Source organism: Protomyctophum parallelum (assembly GCF_964188405.1).
Source record: "Protomyctophum parallelum genome assembly, chromosome: 11".
NCBI lineage: Eukaryota > Metazoa > Chordata > Actinopteri > Myctophiformes > Myctophidae > Protomyctophum > Protomyctophum parallelum.
Genome location: NC_139707.1, coordinates 13,756,616 through 13,782,392, shown reverse-complemented (window position 1 = coordinate 13,782,392; position 25,777 = coordinate 13,756,616). Strand labels below are relative to the sequence as shown.

Sequence of the window (25,777 nt, the reverse complement as noted above, 5' to 3'; positions counted from 1 at the left end):
AAATAAGTCTTCATTAATTGGGTGTGGGGCGGTAAGGGACCTGGATATTGGTGTTGAGAAACACTGCTTTTGAGTGTTGTAGAGTAATGGGTGTCTCCAATTTAACTTCTTATGAATTCTCACTCCTGATTGGTTAATAAACTAAGCATAATGGTATACTACTATCCTCACCCCACCTGAACATGTTCTGTTAAAAATAGTTGGAGAGAGAGACCTGAACACCATTGGAAGGATCACAATCAGAATATATAGAGTAGACCCTATATCACTTATTTACCACTACTGCGCCTTTAAAACGTTTTGCCCCTGATTTAATTATCTTATTAATTATCTTTATAGGAAAGGTTAAAACGGGCTATATTACTCGCGACCTATAAAAACGTTCTGGCGACCCAAAATGGGTCCCGCCCCTATGTTTGGTAAACGCTGCCTGAGATGGTGACGGAACATAATGCAACCTCAGATCCCTGATCATCCCACACATAATCCGACGGACGCATCAGATTCATGACCAGCCGGCACGGCAGCTCTTTGGACTCTACCTGTCATCCAAATCTGATGTTTCTGTCCAACTCGATACAACAGGGACAATTATGCGGATGTTTATTGTCACAGCTTTGATCGCGTACCTTGTCAAATCAGGTATGTTAAAATATCTAATTTGATTTCGGTTTTATGGGTTCCATTGGCACCGCGTTCTTGCGCGTAAAAGCCTGACATTATCCAAGTCCAACATGTGCGCATGCAGCGCAACTGATCACTAGATAAACCATTACCATATCGATCAATTCCAAAGTTACAGTTTATATAAAATTATATTAGCCTACTCGAGCAGGTGTGAATTGAATAAGGCATTCATGCAATAGCGGAGAAAAATAGCCTGGTTGAAAGATTTTCAAAGATTGGCTTAAAAACTTTGAACTTTAATGTGTCCCATTTTTACAACCCAAATGCAGCCAATCCATTTTGGTTCAACTTTGACGGAAGCTATATGAGTTATTTTGGCAATAGCTAAAAGCAATGGATTCAGCTAATGTGTAGGTAGCCTATAGCAGGTTATTTATTTTCTATTAATTAGGCTACTATCCGATAATAAATTAAGGCATAGCAGAACAGAAAAAGGTAATAGGCAGGCACGTGTTCTAGTTCTACACTATTCTTTGTGTAAACAAATATACAACCTTAACCTTAAAAAATATACTTTATGATTCTGAAATTGGTAAGGAATTCCATGCCATTGAAAATGTACAGTATCCTATTGTATAGACATGTACCGGTAGGCTATGAAAGTAGACACAGAGGCAAGTTGCAACAGAAAACCACACTGAGTCTGACTGTAGCTCACTATAAAGTATTTCCGAGGTTTTATACCTGGTTAGCACAAAAATAACGGAACTGCTAATCATAATGCCCTACAGTTTAAGGCATAATACAAATGTATTTCATTATTAATATAATTATTATTGTATCATAACCAGCTGGTTCCTGGTGAGTGAGTGAATTCAAAGTTTGTGTTAGTGGCTGTGTGTGTGTATCCCTGTATGTGAATGTCTATGTAGGCTATACCTCACACATCATCATAAATCAACCAAAGCTGTTATACACAACAAAGACCTGCAAACATATACTGTATAGTAGTGACTTTTTTCTTATTTACAGACAGACAGACTATACTGTAGGCTATAGTGCTTAATACTTGCATGTTCAAACATACAATAGGCTACATGCACATGCTGTACTGTCTGTACGTACTGTCCACATTGATTATACAGTGTGTGCGTGCGTGTTGCAGGGCTGGCGCTGCAGATCCGATGCTACCAGTGTGAGGAAGTCACGCACAATGACTGCTCCACCCCGGAGTTCATCGTTAACTGTACCGTCAACGTGCAGGACATGTGTCAGAAGGAGGTTCTGGTGAAGGAAGACGGTAGGTTGGGATTTACAACTCCACATGGAAAATGTACACCATTGATTCTCAAAGTGGGGGCGGGGGGGGTGGTCCTTGACTTTTTGAGAAGTTTGAAAACCACTAGTCTAGCATATTCTGGGGGCGAACATTGAAACATATTTAGTGTTGAGCCAAAACAGGACGGACCCTTGAGCCCTGGCAGACTCCAGTCAACTATTTGGTTTAGGTGGTTTATTGTCTGCAAGACAGTTTTTCACCCTGTCCGTCCAGCTAATCTCCAGCACCGTTGGCCCGATCTCAGTGAAACTATATGCACACACGCCCCGGATGCCAGAGCAGAACCTTGCTATTACCAAACATCACGCGGTAGTCGGTAGACCTCTATAGTCATTAAACCATACAGTTCTTTCAGATTTTCAGGTTTCCATCTTCACATAATTCCAGCCACTCTACTCTCTTAGTCGTTATCTGATGGCTGCTAGATGTAAAGCAAACCTGTGCATGGCCCTATCTGGATTGGGGTTCTGCAGGTTATTGCCAGAAAAGGCTGCACAATTTAAATGGGCAACGTCTCAGAGAGAGAGAGAGAGAGAGAGAGTCATTTATCTTTCCGTGCACAAAAATATACACAGAAAATGAGCATGCTGTATTTCAGGCATAGTATGAGACTGGAGATTAATCATGAATTAACTTTTAATCTGTGATTAATCTGATTATAATGTGTACTCATTTGACAGTCCAATACTGCGTGTGTACGTGCGCTGCAATTCTTTTTCACAATAAGAGCATACAATCTATATAAATTTGAAATAATAATCTTTGAAAACAACAACCTGAAGGCAGGATGTATTAGAACAGTGTTACATTGATCAAATAATAAACACGCATGCACTTCCGTTATTTGTGGTAGCTGTAAACCCAGGTAGTGTAATACTGATGCATAATAATCATATCCCTTGGTATGCTCTGACCGTGATAACTGTCTGCAAGCTTAGCGAGCTGCTCCCAGGACAACTCTGATGTGGTTGTGTGCAGTCTCCAGATAATAATGGTTTTCCAACTGTTATTTTTCCTGTAGTACAATTGTTCATGGCTGTGACCCTTAGTAGGATAGCAAACACGCCAGCCTCAGGCTATTCTGTGCAATTTGCAGGTGACCATATCTCAGCATGTAAAAGTAATGTTGCAGCTGGCAGTTTATAGAACAGCCATCGATATGTGGCCACCTACCTTTAGGGACCATTAAAATTCCCCTGAGGGCTTGTTACATACTGTGTCTGCACGAATGCACTGTGTTGTTCTTATACGTTTGTTTGTTTGTGTGTTGGTGCACGCACACAATTAGAGCATGTGTAATGTTAAGTGTGTGTGTGTGTGTGTGTGTGTGTGTGTGTGTGTGTGTGTGTGTGTGTGTGTGTGTGTGTGTGTGTGTGTGTGCGTGTGTTTTTGCGTGCATGCGTTCGTACGTATGTTCTAGACTAGAGCCATGTACTGGCAAGCATTCTGGTGGGTTTGACTAGTGGGAGTTTATACTACTGTACATGCCCAATCATATAATTCCTAATGACTTTGGACATGGTCTGGAATATGATTGTACATTTTTGGCAGTTCCTCTCCTTCAATGCCGCCTCCTGGGTCCTGGATGTAACGGTGGATGCGTGTTGGCCCGGCTGACTCCCATTCCTGCTTCCAGGCTGCTGCCAGCCATGCCTCTGTAGACAGGTCCTCAGGGATGGACCTGAGCAGCTCTTGAGCCGCCTTGTTGTACACTAGTGGCAGGACTTGAGTCTATTTAGAGGCAGTTCTGTTGTGGTGGTGTTGTGCAGGATATGCCCGTCGTGTATTCGGGCTTTCCTTGCTAGGGCTAGGGTAGCAGCCTCTCGTCGGAGGCCGGCCGGGGCAATTCCTGCTAGTATACTGGCAGATGGAACACGGGGGTGGTCTTCAGACAGCCAGTTATGGTCCGTAGAGCGTTGTTTATGGCAACGTCAACCTTCCTGGCATGTGGGCTTCTGCACCAGGCTGGGGCTCAGCTGTGGAGAAGACAAGGGCTTATGTGGAGATTCAAAGCACCGTGGCAGATTCACCCCAGCTAGATTCAATGCCAGATTCAATGCTGCTGTTTTCTGTGATCTTTATTTGATTTTGCAGTCTACTAACTTGCTTTGTTAGTAGTATTTCTATTGTTCTTTTACAGCCACAGGGGATTATTGGGTCCCAGGGGATGGTAATTGCCATCCACTAGTGTTCGCATTTAAACTCTAAATATTATGCCTATAATGCCTGAAGAGTCTATAATAATAAACTAGAAATGCACTCTGTCAAGGTGCCAACTTGCGCCTTGCACACCATGACCTACTAACTAATGTCTATTACTAGATTTAGAACTGCTGTTCTAAATCTAGACCCGTCAGACCCTTTAGACACGTTATTGACCTTATACCAGGGATGTCAAACTCAAATACACAGTGGGCCAAAATAAAGAAATTGGTACAAGTCGAGGGCCGGACTGTGTTTCAACACACGGGCCATTTTTGGGGAGAGGGGTATAGCTGAAAGTTGACCACAAGTAATATACTTTCACTGCTGATCAATAGTGAAGAGAAGACGCATGCTTGCGCTTGCGGGTCCTCGATACGTGACAATGCACTCGCAGTGCATTGTGGGACTTGTAGTATTATGGTGGTCCGTGCAATATACCAGAGGGCCAGTTCTAATACTAATTCAATATCATCCCGCGGGCCAAAGATAATTCATTCACGGGCCTGATTTGGCCCCCGGGCCTTGAGTTTGACATATATGCCTTATACCAACCTTGAAACGCACCTTAGTTACGTCAACAACAGCCAATAAGGGACCACCATTTTTACCCCGACATACGCATACATGTATACATACATGCATACATGCATACATACATACCCAACCGATCATCAAACATAACTTAGTTACGCCATCAGCCAATCCCTGATTGGCCGACGGACAACACCGACATACACAGCCGATTACAGTACTTGCGCACTCTGCTTGCGCAAGTCATAATTATCCATACAGTAACTAGTCCATACCCGTTGGGGGTTATGACCCTCATTCCCTATCTCTCTCTCCCGTCTCTCACCCCCCTCTATCTGCCACTTATATATAACAGGTGTCCCCTGTGGCACACCCATTGCGCAGCCAATCACAATGCAGAATGACACACCTTCCAGCCAATAATATTCGCACGCATTCCATCCACACATTTTGAGGACGCAATATCTATAATTATTAGTTAGATTTATGGATAAAGTATGGATAAGGGGACAGGACATATGACTTTTCGAGGAGGGGTCAGGGTTCTTCATCTCAACTATTCTCAATTAATCTTTTTTTTCTATTTAGAAAAATCGCTATTTTTGCAATTTAGGAAATATGTATATAAGTGGTCACTTTTATTTGGAACCCTCTACTTTTTTTCTTTTTGTCATTCCAAAATGATGCCTCTGTTCCCATAATATGCTTATTTGAGTGCTTTGTCATCATCCCAACGACAACAGGTCGCTACAACCCCCCCCCACACACACACACACACACACACACCCCAGCCCACCCCTGCAAGGTTGAATAAAAGCAATAAGCCCCTGTCTTCGGATGTATGACATGTCATACCCAATCCAAAGGGCAGGAACGATGTAATGTGGAGTCGGCAGTTCTCTAATAGGAAAATTTCCACATGAATGCTCATGAACATCTATGCCTTTATCTCTCAGCTTCATCATTATTGCTCCTCTGCACGGAAAGACGGACTCTGGGAATTATATCTGACCGCACCCTTATCACTGTTTGTAGTTTATGTAAATGTAACGGATGCATTCACACACCTGTACTGCCATCTGATTGCATGGTATGTGGTTTTAGATTGGGTCATTGGAATTGCAACGAGTGGGTCGATTTGTACTGCGTGATTGCCGCCCTAGAGTCGCGGTTTTGCATTCAGGTGTAGATGTAGAACATGAACAAGTCAAGTGTGTCCTCAGTGTCACTCCCCGAGCACAGATGAGTCTCTCTCCAACCTCCATCTGTCTCTTAGACAGCAAGTCTTAACCACTTATAGAGCCTACAGTATATAGATTTTGTTGACTGGGGTCCCTCAGGCCTCTATGCATCTGCTAATATTTCCCTCTAAACACCAAACACTTGTTGCTGAAAATAACCAATATATACAAGCTTGCAACGCGGCAATGGCTGCAGGGGTAGAGTGGCCGGTAGAGCGGCCGGACGGCAACTGCGTTTTGGTGTCAAAGTGTCCTTGAGCAAGACTGAACCCCTAAATGCTCCCAATGAGCAGGTTGGTGTCTTGCATGGTTTCCTCCGCCATCGGTGTATGAATGTGTGAATGGGTGAATGTAATGCACAATTATGTAAAGTGCTTTGTATAAAAGCTCTATATCAATGCACCATTTACCATCGGACCAACTTGCGATGAGCTATTTTCGGCTTATGTTTAGCTCATAATGGGTTTCATGTGGTTAGTGCCTGATGCCATTTTTGGTTCATGGTGACATGAGCGTGACAACACAGTAAGATGAACTTGACGAGGCCCGACGGCCGATCCTCCCTCAAATTTGCAAAGAAAACGCAACATGGTGCAAAACCTTTCAGGTGGAAATGGGTGTGGCAGTTCCGTAGTGATCCATGGAAAACCAAGGGGAAAATGTCCTACGCTATGGTTCAAGAGTTTTAGGAGAGTTTACTTCTAGTCTAGTGGGAATTAATGTGCGTGCAAGGTTTCACACCAATCGGACACGGCATTCATGATTTGAGGCATTTTGTTTAAAACAGGCAACTCCTGCAAATCTTGGAAGAAAGTCTTAGCCAATCATTATGGAATACAAAAAATGGAAAATTGGAAAAATATGTATGAGTAATAACAAAAAGATTAGTCTAGCAAAAATCTACCTTCTGGTGGTGCTATAACAGGGTCAGAATTTATTGGGGGGGGGGGTGGCCCCTTGAGATAAAACATCTCATTTTAGAGGGGGTCCTATACACACAACTACAACATCAGAGTACATACAGTGCAAGTACACAGTGCCAAAAACACATAGGTGCAACATAACATACAGTACAAATACACAAGACACATACAGGTTATAGCTTGCTGTTATTCTTCAAATTGATGTGCACCCGTTTCAATTAAGATCCATTTGTGTTCACTCCTATCACCACCACCATTACTACCTTCATCATCATCATTATTCCATTCTGTTTGCATCAGATTTCTGAATGAAAAGGGAGTGGTTCTTTTCATTTGGCTAAAGAGACCTGTCCTCTCAGCTCTCACACTGAGCTGTCATTTCCACATGGCAAGCTGCCTGCCGTACATTTAAATGTATGCTGCTTATTATGTGGTGGAGGTCCCTGGGGCCTCAGCAGGGCGACTGAGAAGGACTTAGAATTACCTCTCTGTGCCACATCTCGGCACTGTCATTAGAGATATGGACTGGGTCAGCCGCTATTTTCTCCCAGGCCAGTTCCAAGATGATGAAAGAAAGTCATTGAACGCAATCGCACACAATGCATGCGTGTATATGCACACATTCACCCTCACACAGTCACACACTATCCACAAAATATGGGTTTCAGGGTGTGAAGTTGTAATTATTCCTGCTCCTAATGGATGAGTTTTATTTGTCGTTTTCGACGATCTGCAGGTGACCACTTCCCTCATTGACTGTTTGATGGCCCCTACACACTGTAGGAGTTTTAAAGTTGTCTGAGAGGCATCAGATCGTTATGTATTTCACACTGCAGGAGTCTTTTTTTTTTTAAATCGTCTGTCATTATATCGTTGGTCGCCGAAAATTGGTCGCCGACTAGGCATCACACACTGCAAGAGTTCACCAAGATGCGATCCAGACCCGATACATATAGGCTACATAATTTGTTTTTTATTCCAATTCATTTTGACATCTCACGCACATGCAGGATACCGTGATACAAGCGCCAGACCGACACAGGACACTGGGCACATCTCCCTCTCTCTCTCTCTCTCTGTGTGTGCACGCCACACACACAGGAATAGCCAGGCTACACAGGGCGAAATGTTTGTGATATCCTATAGCGCTATAGTGAGACAGGACATTAAATCTTGATTTTCATTAAATAACTCTGTCTCTCTCCGTATATATGCGCACGCGCGCACACACACACACACACACACACACACACACACACACACACACACACACACACACACACACACACACACACACACAGTGCACGAGGTCCAAAAGTTTGCTCTGCACTGTTGATTCCGATGCGCTTTTATCAACATTATTCAAGTGAAATGTGTTGGTCTTATAGACTATTTAACAGCAACAATATGCTAATATTATTTATATATATATATAATACCTGTACGACACAGGGATTTACCCAAGGAATAAGGTTATATGATCATCTATCGATACAGTCGACAGACAACTAACATACATTTTAATACATTGTAAACTAGACAAAGTGCCAATCGGCACAGGTCTCCACCAGGGCAGGTCAGGTTGTGGCCTCATGGTGGCGCTATAACAGGCTGTTGAGGAAGATTTGGGCCGGAGGTTCGTGTTCGAGGGATGCAGGTACAATGTTTTTCCATGTGTGCATACATAAGTTGTATACAGATCGATGCAGTTATAGCTAAAAACAGGAATTGGCCTGTTATAGCGCCACCGTGAGGCTGATTTTGAGGAAAAAATTGTGGCATGTCGTCCTCGGCCTAGTGAAAATGTGCGTGTATAATTTAACGGAAATTGCACACTGTGTTTGTGATTTGTGGCCTTTTTTCGAAATGGACGAATCGTGTGAGCTTTGGAAGCCAATCTTAGCCAATCAGGATGGAAGATGGGAAATGGTGCCGCTCCGTGTTGATCACATGACTATGGAGATAGTGTATACCGATTTGCGTGAAATTTGGATAAAATCTGAAGGAGTAATAATACAAAATGTGTTTTACATATGTCGGCCTCCTGGTGGCGCTATAAAGAGCAGATGTGAAAAAATCCAGGCAAAGGTTTTTCCTTGGCCTCTAGGGAGTTGGCATACAAAGTTATCCACAGATCCGTGCAGTTAGAGGTAAAAACACTTTTCGGCCAGTTATAGCGCCACCTTGAGTCTGAGTTGAAATTGTTCATGTGGCATTTCGTCCTGGGCCTAGTGGGAATGTGGGTGCACAATTTCAGGGAAATCACGCGATGTGTTCATGATTTGCAGCATTTTGTTTGAAACTGAGCACTCCTGTGAACTTTGGAAGCCAATCTTAACCAATCAGGATGGAGTGTGAGAAATCTGAAAGACCCGTTTCGTTGAATGGCTCTAGAGAGACTGTGTACCAATTTGCGTGATGTTTGGACAAAATCTGTAGGTGTACTGTGCAAAAACTTGTTTTGCACAAAGCGGCCTCCTGGTGGCGCTATAACAGGCCGTTCTGGAAAGTTTGGGGCAGAGGTTCATCGTTGGCATCCAGGGAGTGTGTGTGCAAAATTTGGCATCGACCGGGTTAACGGTGGCCGAGATTAGCTGCTCACGGACACACGGACGGACGGACGGACACACGGACGGACGGACGGACACACGGACGGACGGAGTGCAAAACATACTCTCCCCACATGCCTTCGGCCTGGTGGAGACAAATATAACATTATCAAAAATAAATATCAAACCCATCACAGTCTAAATTTCCCAAGAGGAAATGCATGCATTTAATTCAGTCTGACTAGAAGCAGGGATAAGACATCTTCGCACTGGCCATACAAATGAATGAACAGAGGTTATCAGATCCCCACTCCCAGCATCCCACCCTATTTCTAGATAATTATCGAATAAAAGGTTTATAAGCAAAGTTTTAGTTGTAGAACTAGACTCTCTAGAAGACTAGAACTAGAAGAATTTCATAAATAATAGTTTTTGTCATTGAAAAGGGATGAGATTCACATTGGATGCAACTTGATATCATGAACAAATTTCACAGCATTCAAAGCTATATGTAAATGATTTATTTGATGTTAATGGTTTACGTTCTTTCCAGAATTTATGTGATATTTTTAACTTGGTAACTCTTTTTTTTTCTATTTAAAATTGAGAACTGCCATGAGGACATATGGGGTGCCATGGCAGACCCCCCTTGCAATGCACCCTTTGCATAGACTTATCTGTGATGTTAGGTCAAGAGGTTTTGTTTCCGTATTGTATGATTATTTATTAGAATCTAGTTATGGGACCAGCTTGCTTGTCGATACTGTATGGAGGAATGACATACCAAATCTAGATCCAGATTGGAGCTGGGATACAGTGTGGTCTAATGTTGTCCTGTCTTCTAGGAATCCTGATCATCAACAAATTCATTTAAATTTTGTTCATAGGACATACTTAACCCCCCGTAGATTGTGTGCTATGCGGATTTTAAATAATCACAACTGCACTTTCTGCACTTCAAACACCATAGGTACATTCTTTCATATGGTGTGGGAGTGTCCGAGTGTCCTCACATTTTGGAATTTGGTTGCTACTAACCTTTTGACTATTCTACAAGTTAACATCACACCCTCCCCATCTCTATTCTTATTAAATGATGTATCCCAGACTTCCCAGTTGCCATTAAATAACACCCGTATTCGTGTCTTCTTTGCTGGCGTAACGGCCGCAAAGAAGATGGTTGCTTCGCACTGGAAACCGCCTCATACATTGTCATTTCGCCAATGGGCTTTGACCTTTCTAGATATCATTTATATAGAGATGTCTACAGCAAGATTGCATGGTGCAAAAGAGGAAAACATTGAGATTTAATTGGTCTGGTATTGCAGATTTGGTTAAGGGCATGGTTTAATCATCATTATTATTACAAGTAAGACGCGCAAACGCGGGAAGCGAACGCAGCTCGTAAATTGCAATAACAACAATTAGAATAAATTACGTACTTTTTTTCCTTTTTAGTTAGTAGGTTTTCTACGGTGTGTGTGTGTGTGTGTGTGTGTGTGTGTGTGTGTGTGTGTGTGTGTGTGTGTGCGCGCACTACAGCTGAGCCCTCTGGTGGCGGGCGGGTGGTGTCACAGCGGGACAGACACAGACACACAGACATGATCTGCAGGGTCTCATAGTTAGTGCTCATTGTGTTCGCAATCACTGCGTTTGCAATTATCATTATTTATTTATTTTTTGTTTCCATTGCACATTAGTAGGAGTAATGACATTAAATGTCATTACTCCTACTACTGTGCAATGGAAACAAAAAATAATTGTGGCATCTTTGGTCTCGGGGGGGAGGGGTGGGTGGGATTGTTTGTTTTTGTGTTCCTTGCTTTTGCTGTTATGTGTTGTTTTATGTGTTTTGTTTTCTTTAAGTCATTCATGTTGTTAACGTGTCTTATTGTGATTTTTGTCTTAAAATAAAAAACATTTGATAACAAAAAAAAAAAAAGCTATATGTAAACTATGTAAAAGATGCAATACAGACATGTCAAAGAATATTATTGAGAACATTCATAAACATCTGTTTTGCTTCCTGATACCTGGCGACGCTGGTAAACCTATCCATACCTATAGTTTGGTCTCTGATAACTATATCGAATGCAGTGGTTCTCAACATGTGAGTCAGGATTTTGGGGCGGTCCCCAGATGACAGTAAAGTAAGGACTTGGTAAATGGTGCATTTATATAGCGCCTTTATCCAAGGCGCTTTACAGAGATTGTGCATTACATTCACCCATTCATACACCGATGGCAGCGGAAACCATGCAAGGCACCAACTAGCACATCGGGAGCAATTAGGGGTTCAGTGTCTTGCTCAAGGACACTTCGACAGTAACTCTGGGGGAGCCCGGGTTCGAACTGGCAACCTTACGGTTACCATCCATGCAGGCCTAAATAATGTAGAACATATGAGAATCTAATGTACAGCACCAGTGGCGGAACAACATTGGCCCTGGCCGGGGTGTGAGACGGCACGACCGGGCCTCACCGAACCTGACTCTCAACAGCACCCCCCCCCCCCCCCCCCCCCCCGACGGAAAAAAAAAAAAAATTACGCAAACAGTTGCTGCTAATTTGAGCAGGCGTGCATGAACGATTGTCGAGAGAGGAGTTGTGTGTGAGGAGCTTATCACAGTCACAGATAGAGGGAAAGTGCTATATTTTGCCTATTATTTATGCTATATATTATTGATCGCGCCTGTGTCTGTGACATTGCGCAGCAGTGCACACACGAGAGAGAGAGAGAGAGACGTAGAGAGAGAGAGAGACGTAGAGAGAGAGACACGTAGAGACAGAGAGAGAGACGTAGAGAGAGAGAGAGAGAGAGAGAGACGTAGAGAGAGAGAGGTGCGTGCGTCAGTGTGTTAAAAAATAAATAGTCTACTTACTACTCATCTTTGTGTTCTGTTTCACCTTCTGAGTGATCGCACACAGGGAAAAGAAACAAGAAGGGGTTTAGAATCTAAACAGTCCGTTGTGGAGAAAAGGAAGTTATCCACACATATGCACTCCTAAATCCTCACAGAGGTCCTGATTCTTCAAAAACGAAATGCGCCAGAGTGTAACGGTGGCGGAAACAGATATCGTATTTATCCGTCCGATCAAGCTAAGTTGAGATGACGTGTTATTCAGAGAGTGGTGTGTACCACAGGTTCGCAGGCGTATCGCAGGTGTATGTCATACTGAATGCAGCGGGTGCAAAGTGATCGGAAAAGCAACCGACAACCTCATCTGCATAGATCCACGCCCCATATCGTACCATAAAAGGCTTCAAGCATGACTCAGCAGACAGCAGTTTGTCTGAGATCCGTCTGTCAAAAAAAGAAAAAAGGCTTTGCAGCCGCAGACTATATAGCGGCTTCACAAATTACAATAAAAATGATTGCTGGAAAGAAATTACAGCCGCGGTCACTGCTATGAATATAGCCCGCACTCTATTAATTTAATAATTCTACACATGTAGGAGCAGGACAGTTAGGGCTTTTATGTTATGTCGTTTTTGCACCATTGTATATTACCACTGTAGGCTACTATATATGTACAAACTATGTACAACGGTGCGTGCTCCGCTGAAGCAATATAATTATAATTTATTTAATTAAGTTCTGGACCAAGGCGGGTGCTCACTCACACCTTTGCAGAGGTAAAACATATCCGATATTCATATCAGATATATGTCAATGCAAAAGAGAGAGAGAGAGAGAGAGAGAGAGAGAGAGAGAGAGAGGAGAGAGAGAGGGAGGGGGGCATGGGCCCTCGACACTGGTTTGCGCGATAAAGAACAGTAGCCTATACATTCATAAGTGAATAATTATAGGCCTACCTCGTAGGCCTGGGATCCTCTTGTCTGAAGAAATTATAATCCAGTGAGTTTATCCAGTGAGTTAAACTATTCTGTGTGTGGCATCCATGCATGTGATCAATATCAATAATATACATTATTATAAAGTCTGCCCGTCATGTTTGTGAACAAGTGCGAGTGCAGGTGAGCTGGCTTAAAACTATGATATGACTGGCCGACTTTCAAACACGCTGATGCCATTCATTAGGCTAATGTGGTCTTCTATTTTTTTCCAATGTGAATCGGATCGGCAGCACGCTGCTGTCTGCCCCCCCCCCCCCCCACACACACACACACACACACACACACACACACACACGCACACACACACACCGACAGTCAGAGAACTGACTCACTAACTATACAACACTAACCAGGCCTATGTTCTTATTATAATTGTGAGTTTGTTTTTTAACATGCAGCGAGTCCGCGAGAGCCGATCTACAAGCTCACAACGCGTTGCACTGCGAGTAGAAAGCTGTCAAGTGAGCAGCCCCAATCGCGCATGATAGAAATATCCTAATGCATGCATTAAAGGCATACAAGTGCACTCGGCTTTTATATATATATATATATATAGGCTATCATTTTTTTATGACCAATATGTTGGGGACACATGCCTACATATTTTATCTGAGATTTGGGAACAATTTATTGATTCAGCATGAAGACTAAAGCCTTCTGAATAAATCTATACGCAAGTGTATGGTTCCGAAAATTTCTCCGCCACCTAAAGAGGTGGCGGAGGATTTAGCGGAATTTCCGACAAACCAAAGGCAGCGTCAAGTTCACGGCCATTTTCATGAATTCCAAATTAATGTGGGAAATCCACGTAAATGCCTTTCCGCTAGCGTCACGTCAATATATAAGCGGAAGCGCGTTGAAGAATCAGGCCCAGAGTGATTAGCCTACTAATGAGTGACAGGTGCTGCACTTTTGGAGCGTGGCTGAGGATGTCTGTTGGAGAGAGTGTGAAGCCCGACACACACCGTCGATAGAACTGGGTTCTATCGGCGCGCCAGGCGCCGCGGCGCGACGCGGTGGACGGAGCCGGTGTGCGTTAGGTTCATTGAAAATAATGGAGGCGGCTGTGTCCGCGCCGCGCGGCGGACGCAGCCGGTGTGTGGTGGGCTTGAGACAGACTCCACGGTGCTTGTACAGTCCAGCGCAGTACATTCTCATCAGACATGATATTTTGCTAAAGTGTAGGCTATTATATAGGCTATATAAGCTCTGTATCTGGTTAATTGCGGGATTCGCGGGGCCCGCTGGTTTTATCAGTCGTGACGAGTGACTGTGTAAAAAATCGTCAATCGGTCAGCTGACAGCCCGGGCCCTCAGGAGGTCCGGGCCGGGGTGTGACCACCCCCCCTACACCCCCGGTAGTTCCGCCGCTGTACAGCACTGGGAATATCTAAATACATAACACAACCTTATCACAATTCATGTGGTTAAAGACATAAGCCAGATTCATACTTGCTGTTATTTTATTATGTATTGTTGAGTAAGTTATTATAGGAATTATAGTTCAATGACTTTCAGAGTTAAATTAACACTGGATTTTGTGGTGTATCAGGAATGTAGTGCACCTCAAAATGCTTAGGTGGACAATATAAACAATGTCCACAATGCAGGCAGCTTATACTTTTATAATCATGTGTTTTAGGCTGTAGACTATTTTGGATACAGTAATAGTGTGCTACACCCCCAAACAAGCATGTGTGGCTTCTTCCGCCATCAGGATACTGAAGGAACTTGTAATCCAGGCTCTGCAGCAGACCATCATTCAGAACCGTTTACGACTTTCTGAAGCAGCTAAAAGAGGCAGCCAGTGGATATAGGTCAAACGTGGGATGTCAGCCACTATACAACTATAGGCACATCTTATTGATTAGGCATGGACACAAGCTAAGCTAAGGCTTGATCACCCAATAGCTGACTTTGATGAGGGTAGGTTTCAAGGGTAGGTTTCATGCCAGGGTCTCACCCCAGCAACCTACGGTCCCATTACCCCACTGCCTCTGTTCGACAGGAACCAGTGAGGGAGGGACAGCAGAATGTCTGTAGCAGAAGTGTCCCTGCACGATTTCACTGCATGCTTATCTAAATGAGCCATTACTATTCATGAAAGTTAATTTGCTGCATCGGGGCAGAGGAAATTACAGCGAGGTTTTGTCACAATGATACAATTCACCATCTATTGTGGAACTCTGAATGACTTTATAGGAGTCATTTCTTGTTATAATTTGGAAACGTGGTTTTAGATCCTGTCTTTGTGAAGGATGATAACTTTATTTATTTATATTGCACTTTTCTTCAGAAGATGATGGTGATGATGATAACTTTATTTATATAGCACTTACTGCATGTGACAGAATATGTCAGATTTCATTTCAATGAAGATGACAGACCCTCGTTCCAAAATGAGACGTATCAAAGTTTATTTGTGTTACTGCACTAAAATAACAGCATGGCATGAAAGAAACAAGCAGAATTTTACTGACTGAATTGTCTACAGTATGACAAACACAACATATCCATTCAGCATGGATTTGTATGTAGGCTACACGTACACATGCAACATACCATACAGAAGCATTAGGAATTTTTATTATTGTACTTTAGAAATAAGTAATGAGAATTATACAAAAATAAGATAAAAAGGTTAAGCATCTGGATGCATATTGTCTCTGACCTTTCTGTCCACATCTTATAGGCCTAGGCCTATTCGTATGTTCTCTTAATGCTCTTGGCCTTAACGAGGATCATCGAGGATGAAGAGGAAATGCTGTGATATTTTTTAATTAGTTTAAAAAAAGCCATTGCCTCAATACACAGAGGCATGTTGACGATGAAGATACTCAAGGCTTATGGTGTCCCTCCCTTTATGTTGTAGAAAAACTGTGAAATTCACTTAAGCTCGTGTTACACCACAGACCTTTTGTCAGGCATCTAAACCAAAAAAAAAAACACATTCAAGAAACCCATACGCTTCGAGCCAAGGGAACCAAACCGAACTCGTTTACACTACAATCATCCGCAGACTCCATTTAGGTTGTAGACTGTAGTTGAAAATGCATGTAAAAAAATCTATTCTTTGAGTGAATCTCTTCACAAACATTGTTTCTTTGAAGCACTTGAGACACAAACTACAGCTTGACATCACAGTATGTGCATTGAGCAGAACATTCATGTTCACAGGAACTGGTCTGCACATTTTGTGTGGATGGGACTGGAGTTTAATTGGAAAGCACTAGCAGTAACATCAATTCTGAATTGTATTTTCATTTGCGGACATTCTTTAAAGGGCTTCAGAAAACCTTAAAAAAAAATCAATGTTTGGAGAATCGTTACGGCACAGCAAAATCTTTCAAATCTGGTGCTTTAACCCCCAGAGTATGAATGCTTTGGACCTAAAAGGGTCGATTTCTACAAAACTGTAATGGTGTCCCCTTTAACAGTTCTGCAAATATTGCATGAGCCTTGTTTGTTGTTTGCTTTCATGCATTCTGAAACTTCAGGCTGATTCATCTGTCTCACTAAAAAAAAGAGAAATCCTCAAGTGTCACCACCAGAGACTTTGAGACGCTGGTCTGTTCATCACTCTTCATCGTTCTTTGTGCATCCAACCACAGCGTTTCACATTAGTCCTTCAAGCATGTGTTTTCCTGCAGTGCTGGAAACATGATTGAAATGTAATCTTTTTCCACTTTTCTATAAAGTTTCTCAGTAGAATAATTAAGATGGGAGTGCTGAATGTTCACATTTCCACACACAAATGAAGTGATATCCCTCCCAGCAGAGAGAGACAAAAATTGCCCAAACATCATAACGTCTGTAAGTCTTTATTGCGTTCATGCAATCTGAGTTGAGTGTTCCCCCGCTGGCTGCATGGTCAGATTTATTGTGATGATGTTGGCCAGAAAAGACACCCCCACCACCAGTGATCAAACCTTTTGTGGAACAAAGTAAAAATGCATTATACCTTAGGACATACGGTACTTGTGAATTTTACAGGTGTTCTGGTGTTACTACTAGCAAGCCAGAAGCTCAGTGTAATGCTTTATACAAATATAATATATTGATCCCTAAACAATTATTGGTACATTCTACATTTCTTTCACTAAACTACTACTACAACTGATGCTCGTACAGTATGTAAATGTATATGTACACGCTATGCCGGGAGGTTTAACGTTTTATTTATTTTTTACCAGCTTTTAATTCACCTTGACGCTGCAATAGCACAGATAAGGGAGGAAAACACCATTTTACAGAACATGTTCAGTGATGCTTTGGTGAACCTGTGATGAAGTGTTTACCTCACCAGCATAGCTCAGGGCGTTCACAGGATGGGCTGTTATCTGAGCTCCTTTTCAAAAAAGCTTTAAGCTTTTGTTTGGAGGTCAGTGTGGTCATTGTACAATTATCCACTGGGACAATTTTGGAGTCTGCTTGTAGATGGATACGCTGTCAAAGGGGTGCTTTTGTTTGAGGGAAGGTTTTTCATGTTCCTCCATAGGATTCACATAAATGAACACTTAGGGCCGATTCATACTCCTCTTTTACCGCTGATTTCGGCTCGTCAGAAATTGTCAGTAGCACCGAAGAGCCGACTTTAGGTATTCATTCAGGTATTATTATATTAACCATATGAACGCAACCTTTTCTGGGCATGTCATAATAGGTGAAGAGATTTGGGGCTCCATGTTGCGCTACCCTTATCCCTTATCCCTAAATGTATTTGCAATTTTTTACCATTTTGAAAAACATTTTAAAATAGTTAGCCGATCTACATCAAGACATTGTGAGCTTGTAGATCGGCTATTTGAACTATTTTAAAAGGTTTTTTTAAATATGTAAAAAATGGCAAATTAGTTTAGGGATAAGGGTTAAGGGGTGGCGCAAGATATAGCCCTTGGTGTATAGGGGAAAAAAGGATAGGCCAAGTACAGACACCCAAGGGACCCCGGTCAGCATAGTATTTAGTGTTAGGGTTAACTAGGGCTAACTGTTTTAGGGCAGGGGTTTTCAACTGATTGTGAACCAGGGACCACCACCTTGACTATGAATCAACCTGGGGACCACTGTTGTGTTGTAATGGGATATGGGCTAAGATTAGTGCTTTCGTAACACTTGCTATGGAATGCATCCCATGTCTTATACTGTTTCTCAAACGATTGTCCACGGACTTAACTGATATACAGTACTGACACATGTGGCCCTATATCTTGGGCGTGCCTTAACCTTTATCCCTAAACTTATTTTTCCATATTTTACTATCTTGAAAAATATTTTAAAATAGTTCAACTATTGCAGATCTACATCCATACATTATGGCTATTATCGGTTATTTTAGCTATTTTAATGGTAATATATTAAAAAAAAATATATATATATATATATATAGTAAAAATGGCAAATTAGTGCAAGATATAGCACATGATGACATGATTATAATTATGGGAACATTTCCTAATAATGATGACTCAATCAGGCAAGCTGGTACACTTGCCCTTCTTGAGATTCTAACTTCCTTTTCTGTGGAATTTATTAACCTCAGACTTCCCAGTAATTCTGATAACATTGACACACTTCCACGGAACAGTGCACAGTTCCGTGGAAGAAAATACAAAATCTTCACTTTGCTACATTGCTAAATGCATGGTCAGGGACCACATGCAATACCTCCACGGACCACCAGTGGTCCACGGACCACCTGTTGAAAAGCCCTGTTTTAGGGTATAGAATTAGTCTCTGTATTGAAATTAAATTTAAAATTGACTGTTTCTGTATAGCGTGAGGCAGCTTGATGTACACTTAACACCCCCTGGATATGATGCTAGTATGCCACACGATATACAAGTACACCCCTTGGACATGACGCTAGTATGTCGCAGGGAATTATTCACAATACAACCCTTGATGCTGATTGTCAAGCAGGGATGCATTGGGTACCATTTTTATAGTCTTTCGTATGACTCTGTCCGGGGACTGAGCCCCAATCTCTCACAAGGCCATATCATTCCCCTTAGCTCACCACTCTCCCATTGAAGGTGCAATAAAACCTGTATAGGCTACTGTATGCTCTGCATGATTTGGACAAAATTGCTCTAATCACTTCTGCTCGATCTACAATCCGGAGACGAATCCGCTTCTGCAGTGTGGGTTGATTGCACATGAGCGAGCTGTCAAATACCATAACAACAGCACTAGGAAATGTACAGATGGCCCTAATGAGTATCAGTGATGAGAATGCCTGTAAGGGTGGATGAGGGACCTCTCAGTAGCCAGTGGTCACGGAGGCATGACAGATGTCCAGCCCTAAATGTCAGTGAGACAAGTGCCACAGTTAGTACTCGCTTCATCTCCCCAAATGAGTGCAACTGGCTGCGCAAACCCTGACCGCCAGGGGGTGCTGTTAGTTGCAATCGAGGAAAGATCCAAGATGGCGGAAAGACTCCGAGACAGAATGGATTTAAACAATTATTAATTTATTAAAACGTCATCATAACGCGTACATTGGTCTCATAGCGGGTTTAGCGTGTCACGTAGGGAAAGACAATGGAATAAAACGCGGGTTTAGTGTGTTATGCAGTGAAGTTGTTAAATGTTTACATAACTGTGGTCAAACAGTACATACTGTAAAACATAAGTGGCTCCATGATATTCGTGCTTTTCCAATTATAAATTATTTACGAGATTTATGAGAAAACAAAAACCAATAAACATCCTGAAATCCTCCAACATAATTCCCAAATGCATCCCACCCCAACAGAAACCAAAGAAACTGAGTATTTTATATAATAAACCAAACTTGCAAATATAGATTGACACACACACGCACGTGCGCGCTCGCTCGCACACACACACACACACACACACACACACACGCACACGCACACGCGCGCAGACGTGTGCAAAACACATACTCTCTCCCTAGTGTTGCAAAACATACTATCTCAAAGTGCAAAACATACTGTGGTAACACCTGTCACTGTGTTACTATTTCCTACAATTTTATGTAAAAATGGCTCCAAATGCTGCATTCCTTATCCTCAAACAGAAACACTCTTTTCGTCTTGGAGACAAAATAATAGAAGTGCTGAGTGATTACATACAGCTGCTCTAAGAAGGTGCCAGGTTGATACAAGGAAGCACTGATTACAGGAATAAACAGTAATTTTCTGCTGCAATAAATCCATGACCTACTAGTTTTGTACAATTATAATGTCTTTAGAGAAGGACTCATTATGTCTCAGGACTGCATTTAAACAGAAATCAAACAACTGTATAGGAGGTTATTAATTGGTTAAAAGGGACAGAATATTATATGTAATTAGTCAGTGGTTGTTTGAGGGAAAGATGCTTCATTATCCCTATGCCACACGTTTCAATTATTTCCATCTGGTTCTCTTTCTAATTACTGCTCATGATGAAAAACAATATATTTATGCTGTCATCCATACCATGGTAGTCTCTACTGAATTTAATACCTGCAGAGGGCTTTATTTTTATTTTATCCCCGCCAGGCCGGAATGGCTGAATGTATTTTATTTGTTGACAAAAATTACCACCGCTGAAGTGCCCTTGGACAAGGCATTGTACCTCTACCATGAAATGTTCTATGAGCAGGGCCTGGCTGTAAACAAGTTCTTGAGCTTAGTCCAGTTAACCTGGGTAAACATAGTACCTTTCCTTTCCTTTCCTTTCCTTTCCTTTGTTATTGCAACCGCAGGTCGCATTTACGATGGAATTGTGCATATCCCCTCAGTGTGTTGTTTGGTTGGTTGGTCACCACCATCACGTGACATCATCAGGGATGGAGATCCCTCATGTATGGAGATCCCTGATGTCATCAATATTAAGCCCATACGTATATGGAGATCCCTGATGTCATCAATATTGGCCAGCAACTCTACAATTCTGACCTCAAACCTCAAACCCTTAGATCTCCATCCTTCCTCTTCGATATCTCCCTTTTGACTGATACCTGTAATTATTGGACAGTATTAGGATGTTGATATTGATTTTGTATTCATCTTTAGGGCCCCAAATCTTGAAATCACACATTAGAAATCACAAATTATGACAGGCAACAGGCCTGTCATAATTTTACCCCCCTCCCTATCTAAGTATTGGACAGTATTAGGATGTTGATATTAATTTTGTAATCATCTTTAGGGCACCAAATCATACCCTAGAAATCACCAGGGTCTATTTAAAACACAGGTGAATCACATCTTGATGACATCATCAAGATGTGATTCACCATGTTAATGATTTTTTCCATACCTCCCTATAGGAAACTGAGTGGTATTCCCCTTTAAGTAAAAAGTAAAAAACAAAATATATGTATGTTTCTCTTGTTACAGGTATACATTACCGCAAGTCTTGCGCGTCGTCAGGCGCCTGCCTCATCGCCTCCTCTGGCTACCAGCAGTTTTGCACCGGCAGGCTCAACTCTGTGTGCATCAGCTGCTGTAACACGCCTCTGTGCAACGGGCCGCGACAAAAGAGGCGCCCGTCGCTTTCCGCCGCGCCATCCAGCCTGAATAAACACCACCGCTGCGTCATCTTCCTCTCTGTCCTATTTCTGTTCTCCTCCGACCTCTGCTGCTGACAGATCTTCAGACACCGAGGGCAGGAAGATCCAAAATATACTGGTGGAGAGGTGCAACCTATAAGCGCATGTCAGAGACGTGTGCCCACAGAGACATGCGGTGAGGCCAGGTCAGGTGTTAAAAAGGCATGTATTATATCGGCACTTGACTCTTCCCATTCACCTGTGGACTTTTTTGTGGACTGTTTTTTGGTTTGTTTGTTTTTTTATCATCATTTGTCTTTAACATTATTGTGGTTTCTGTCTAAGTAGACTCATTAGTTACTGGGTGAGGATGGAATGGGGACTGACAGTAATGGACGAAACGTGGCTTCCCGTCTGGGTTATGGGACAGCAGGCTGAGCCAATTCCAGCTACAGCGGAGGACTTGTCTTAAACCATATCTCAACGCTAGTGGTCCTTGAGGGGGGCCAGGGGGTCGCCAGCAAAATGATTAACAGCTAAAAAAGAACTTTAGAACTTTTCCAAATGGAGGCCTGAAGGCAAATACAGTAGAATTTGGGAGTTCTTTAATGAAATGTTTGAGAACCACTGGTATAGATAATGTAAAATAATTATTGTGTTTCTTGTTTTTCAAGGCTGTGGAAAGATATTTGCAGATATAATAAACTGATCAAAAACATACAGAAAACTGAATGTGAATTGAATGTGAAAAGAAATGTGATTCCTGATGAAAAACCAATGTGTTGTCACATTAAATCCTTTAAACTCTTGTCAGGTTCCAAAGTGTGCAGTTGCTATACTGTACAAATCCTGGAAGGATGTTCCACGAAAATAGACTAAGGGCCGATTCATACTCCTATTTTACCGCTGTTTCGGCGCTGTAGTGCCGAAATGATTTTGGCTCGTCAGACTTTAGGACGATACCCGCCCCCCCGAACCTCAAATGACGTCAAATTGTAGGCTCTACAGCGCCGAACCGACTTTTATTCGGCTCTAAAATAGGAGTATGAATCGGCCCTAACGCTCGGCTCATTTTGTCATTTCCAATTGTTTCGGCAATGGTTCAAATTGTGCATCATTATTGTTCTAGGTCAATAGTTCACCACTCCATTCCTGTGGACCCAAACAACTGCACGTTTTTTGCTCTGCCAGCGGAATGCAATTTTGTGTATCTATTAAGTTGTGTTTCAAAGTGAGGGGGTTCCAGGATGTCCACTGCTAAATAATTGATAGTTAAATTAACCCTTATACCCTTAACTCTGACTGTAAAAATGTAACCAAATGGATCCATAAGGGTTCAATTCACACTGAGGATTTTACAGTGTAGATTTGGGTCCCAGACATTAATGCATATCAAATCATCATACAGATTAAAATTAGCTCAGAGTCTGATCTCTACATTGTCGTGTAGGGCATCCCTATATTCCCTACATCCTTACAGTATGTTACCAGGAACCCATAGAACCCCTAGACAATGCACATACTGTAGTATCAGTCCTGACATAAAGCCCTTGATAGGGCTGTATTTTGCGTGTCTTAAGTACCAGGTCTTATTCCCTAACTTGAGTAAACTAAAGACCTGGAGGCGTGATCAATGCTCTTTGGCCACTCAGAATAGCCAAATGGCATTGATCACGCCTCCAGGTCTTTAGTTTACTCAAGTTAGGGAATAAGACCTGGTACTTAAGACACGCAAATTCTCTGCAGAGATGCATTGTCATATAGGAAGACTGATCATCAGTTCTGCCTCCGTGTGGTAAATTATTTGAATGTTCCTTTACAGTGGAATTCGTCATTAATTGCATACGACCCGGTGTCTAAGGCTTTGTTCAGACTGCAGGCAAATCTGATTTGTTTTTCAAATCTGATCTTTAGATCTTGTCCACACTGTTATTATTTGGAACAGATGGCTTTTTGTTGGTTCAGCGTCTTTTTCAATTCTCTTTATGAATTATTTCAAAATCATCTTTGATGTAGATTTATTGGATTTAAAAGTTGTATTATGCTTTTAGTTTTATTATGCTGGTAGAAAAACAATCTGTGAATCCAAATCAATGAATCATGTTTCTGTTTGTAAATTGTAAATGTTAATGCATAAATTGGGAATATTAATAATATCAAGCTGATTCTTCATTCGGACATAATTCTGTCCTTAATTCACTTCCAATGTTACTAACCCCTTTTAGCTTTTAACCATGAGTCACGGGTCCCTAATTTGACTCTGTTTTACTTGTAACCGTGTTTATCACATAAGGTGCAGGCACATTTACACGTCAAGAGGTGGAAAGAAAACGCCTAGAGCAGGCGTCTCTACCTTGTTTTTAGACAAACACGTTTTCTGCACATGTGTAATCATATTCACTGCTGACTGCTGATGTGTTTATCTGGGTGTAAAAAATTACTTTATTGTGCCGAATATAAGACGACTCTGATTATAAGACGACCCCCATTTCTCAAGACTGATTTGTGGAAAACACATTGAAGACAAAATCTGGTTCTTTATAAAGGAAATGCATTTATTTTAAAATGATTAAACATTTTAATTATGTATAGACTAATAAATTATGTGTGTAGACTAATACTAGTATGTCTTTTTGAAATTCATGTGACAATAGGTTACCGTAGTAAAGATAGGCTACAGTAACAACATTGAAAATAAACTGTAGTCTCTTGGTATTTCTTATACGTGTAACACATTCTAACAATCAGGCTATAGGCCTATCAGGTCTCCTTGCTTTAACATCTGCCGTAATGTTAGTTCCTACCTGCTAATGTTGATACGGGTACAGGTAAAAGTGTGGGACAGCCTAGAGTTGCATTATCAGCGATAGGTGTTATGAAGGTACTGCACTGCTGTGTTGGTTTGAGATTAATTAAGAAGGCATCATAACTTCTCTGTTTGGTTAACTTGGCCAGCTTTTGAACCAATCTGTTCGAGATGGTCACACCGTTCCTCCATCTTATATCACAGCTGTTATCCCGTCTGTGTGTGTTTATGCTCAATTCATAACACTGGTTTCAATGCTAATGGTGCCATCTATATATGTATATGTAAAAAAGTCTAGACCTCGACTAAAATCCATTTTTTAACAATAAAACGTCTTATATTCGGCACAATATGGTTAACCAAATGAAAAACAGAGACCTGTGATTGCAGAATGTATAGGAGGCCTTCGCTATGTTTCATCAGTTTCAACTACCACCAGCTGTCTAAAAACCCGGAAGAGACACCGGCAGAAAGCTTCTTTTGGCTGTGCATGGAAGTTCAGGTGAGTCTCGCCCTGTCTCACTCGCTCATTCGCTGCCTTGCTGTCTCCCACGCTGTTATTAAGTTACACATATTTCCTGTTAATAACCTGGATAAAATGTGTAGCATTGGGAGGTAAAGGGGCAACATTTTATTGTGAAGGGACTACAGGATGAGGAGAGTTGTTGCTGGCGTAATTATCGAGAGTGATGGGGGGTGAGTCTAGCCGTCAGCAGCACCTGCAGTGTTTTCAGCCAACTCCCTCCCCACATTGTCAGGAATTCCCAGCAGGACTACAAGTCATTTGGTTTGCCAGGGCAGTTCCTCGATTGTTGACGGTAATGTTAATCTATTATTCAATTAAAGGCGTTCCTAGGGCAAATACCTATTTTGTTAATCAGCTATTTTCACTATTTGACGTACAATGAAGTAGGTATATAGAGGAAATAAGAAATAAGGCTATGAACAAATGATTGTCTGGAATTCGTCGTTGGTAGTGACATCCTCATACCCACAAGTTGTGCGGGAACACCTACAGAAAAGTCCTATTTGCCACTCGATTTGCCACTCACTTTATGCATGCGCATACCCATATTGTGCATACAGAATATCCATATCTTTATTACTGGACGCAGTACAAGCATCGTTGTATAAAAAAAGGAAAAAGGTCTGAGTCATGTTCTTGACTGTGTCTCATGTTGCATTACAATTGTG

The 25,777-nt window shown here is 41.9% G+C and overlaps 1 protein-coding gene across 1 annotated transcript; it reads left to right on the top strand.

The window, feature by feature from the left end:
• Positions 1-591: 591 nt before the first annotated feature.
• On the top strand, positions 592-21,873 carry LOC310866895 (ly6/PLAUR domain-containing protein 1; the record flags this gene model as incomplete). Its single annotated transcript, XM_083776692.1, has 3 exons — positions 592-642; positions 1,793-1,927; positions 21,626-21,873. The coding sequence occupies exons 1-3, from the start codon at positions 594-596 to the stop codon at positions 21,871-21,873; spliced, it is 432 nt and encodes a 143-aa protein (XP_083632818.1). The 5' UTR covers positions 592-593.
• Positions 21,874-25,777: the final 3,904 nt, after the last annotated feature.